Here is a 1532-nt window from a genome sequence, read left to right as displayed (position 1 = left end):
CGCCCGGGGTGAGGGTGTTTGTGCTGATGGCTCCGGCTCGAGGCTGCTGGAGCTGCAAAGATGCTGCTTTGCGAGGAAGCGAAGATGTGGATGGGTTCCATCCTCATCCTCACTGCTTGCTGCTCTCCTCCTGGACCAGGGAGGTGGCACCCCTATTCCCAGCGCGTGAAGCCCTCGCCAGCCTGACCCACCACCCATGGGTGCTCCCAGAGACAGCCTGGGCTCCCCACGTCGGACCATTCCGGGAAGTTCTGCTGAGCCCCCCCGAGACCCCCACCAACCTCCGTGCCTGACTCGGGGATGAAGCTTTTAATGGTGACAGTTTTCCCTGGAGCTGGGAAGGGCGATTCCCGAAGGCCCTGCATGAAGGGATAAATCACCGCCATGGAGATCTGGCGCCTCTTCTCCACCTCGTCCAGGATCTGGGGATGAAAAAAGCGAGCGGGGAAACCCCGGCAGGTGACGAGGTGGCTACCTGGGCCACCACCGTGCCAGACAGAGCCACCACATCCCTACCTTGGAGAAGAGCCCGAAACAGCCCAGGCAGCTGATGATGCAGAAGACCTCAGGGAAGCGGACGCCGCGGCCGGATGGCTGGAAGAGGATGGGAAATGGGGTTGAGCATCTCCCAGTCCCACCACACCAGTTCTGAGCTCTCCCCAGTGATGCCCCCTGGCCCCACTCCCCCTTCCAAAGATGCCAAATCACCCCTTGAGGGATTTTCAGAGCTGGGGCTCAAGCCAAGGCTGCTCTTGATGCTGTAAAAAAGCAGAGGGTGTCGGGACAAGGCAATTCAGATGCCAAAGCTGTTAATGATTTCAGTGCAAAGCCCCTTGGCATCTTCCCAAAGTTTCCTCCCCATCGAGACACGCATCCTGCGGGATATCCTGCTCCACCATCCTTGGGGCTTTTACAGGGACCAGCAGGATGAGCACCCAGGCTGTTTTTCCCTTTCCAACTTGACAAACCCTGGGTCCATTCGCTCCCTGCACTTTCAGCCCTCCTGACATGCCCGAGCTCAGCCTCGGATGCAGAACTGGGCAGAGAATGTGGTGGCATCCAGCAAGTCACCATTTGAGCAGGCTGTGTGTAAATGAGCAGCCAAGGAAGACCTTCATCACACCCCGATGCAGCCAAATCCATGATCTGAGAAAGGCAGCCACTGCCCAGGAGCAATTTTTGGGGACAGGGCTGAAGGCGCCCAGCTCCTTGGCACGTGGATGGGTGTCATCCTGATCTCCAGCAGGATTTGCAACCATCCTGACCGCTGTGGCCAAAGGGAAGGGGCCAGGAGATCAGTGGGGAGACAGCGACCGTCACGTCACCTGGTTGCATTTCAGGTCAGCCCTGGTCTACAGCAAACGCTGCTTTCCTCCACCGAGCACCCACAAAAGAAAGCTCCAAAGAAATCCCGTGGGGCACCTCTGTGCCGCCTGTCAGCATCTTGTCAAGGCATGTGACCTTCTAACACTTGTCCCCAAGAGTTGTGCATTGGCAGAAGGCATCGTGTCCCACCCGGGGGATGGGGTGGC

General features: G+C 58.6%; 1 protein-coding gene across 1 annotated transcript in view; it reads right to left on the bottom strand.

Annotated features, from left to right (window-relative positions):
- Nucleotides 1–281: 281 nt before the first annotated feature.
- LOC104273290 (DENN domain-containing protein 2D-like) overlaps nucleotides 282–1532 on the bottom strand; it is a gene marked incomplete at both ends in the record, with an annotated part of 2273 nt that continues 1022 nt past the window's right edge. The window contains 2 exons of the mRNA XM_009868569.1: nucleotides 282–422; nucleotides 517–594. Of these exons, the coding sequence (XP_009866871.1) occupies nucleotides 282–422; nucleotides 517–594 (219 nt within the window). The remainder of the gene's footprint in view (nucleotides 423–516; nucleotides 595–1532) is intronic.

This window comes from Apaloderma vittatum, unplaced genomic scaffold (genome assembly GCF_000703405.1).
Source record: "Apaloderma vittatum isolate BGI_N311 unplaced genomic scaffold, ASM70340v1 scaffold41534, whole genome shotgun sequence".
Taxonomy (NCBI): Eukaryota; Metazoa; Chordata; class Aves; order Trogoniformes; family Trogonidae; genus Apaloderma; species Apaloderma vittatum.
The sequence above is the reverse complement of the archived record's forward strand: the minus strand, read 5'-3'. Positions and strand labels throughout refer to the sequence as shown.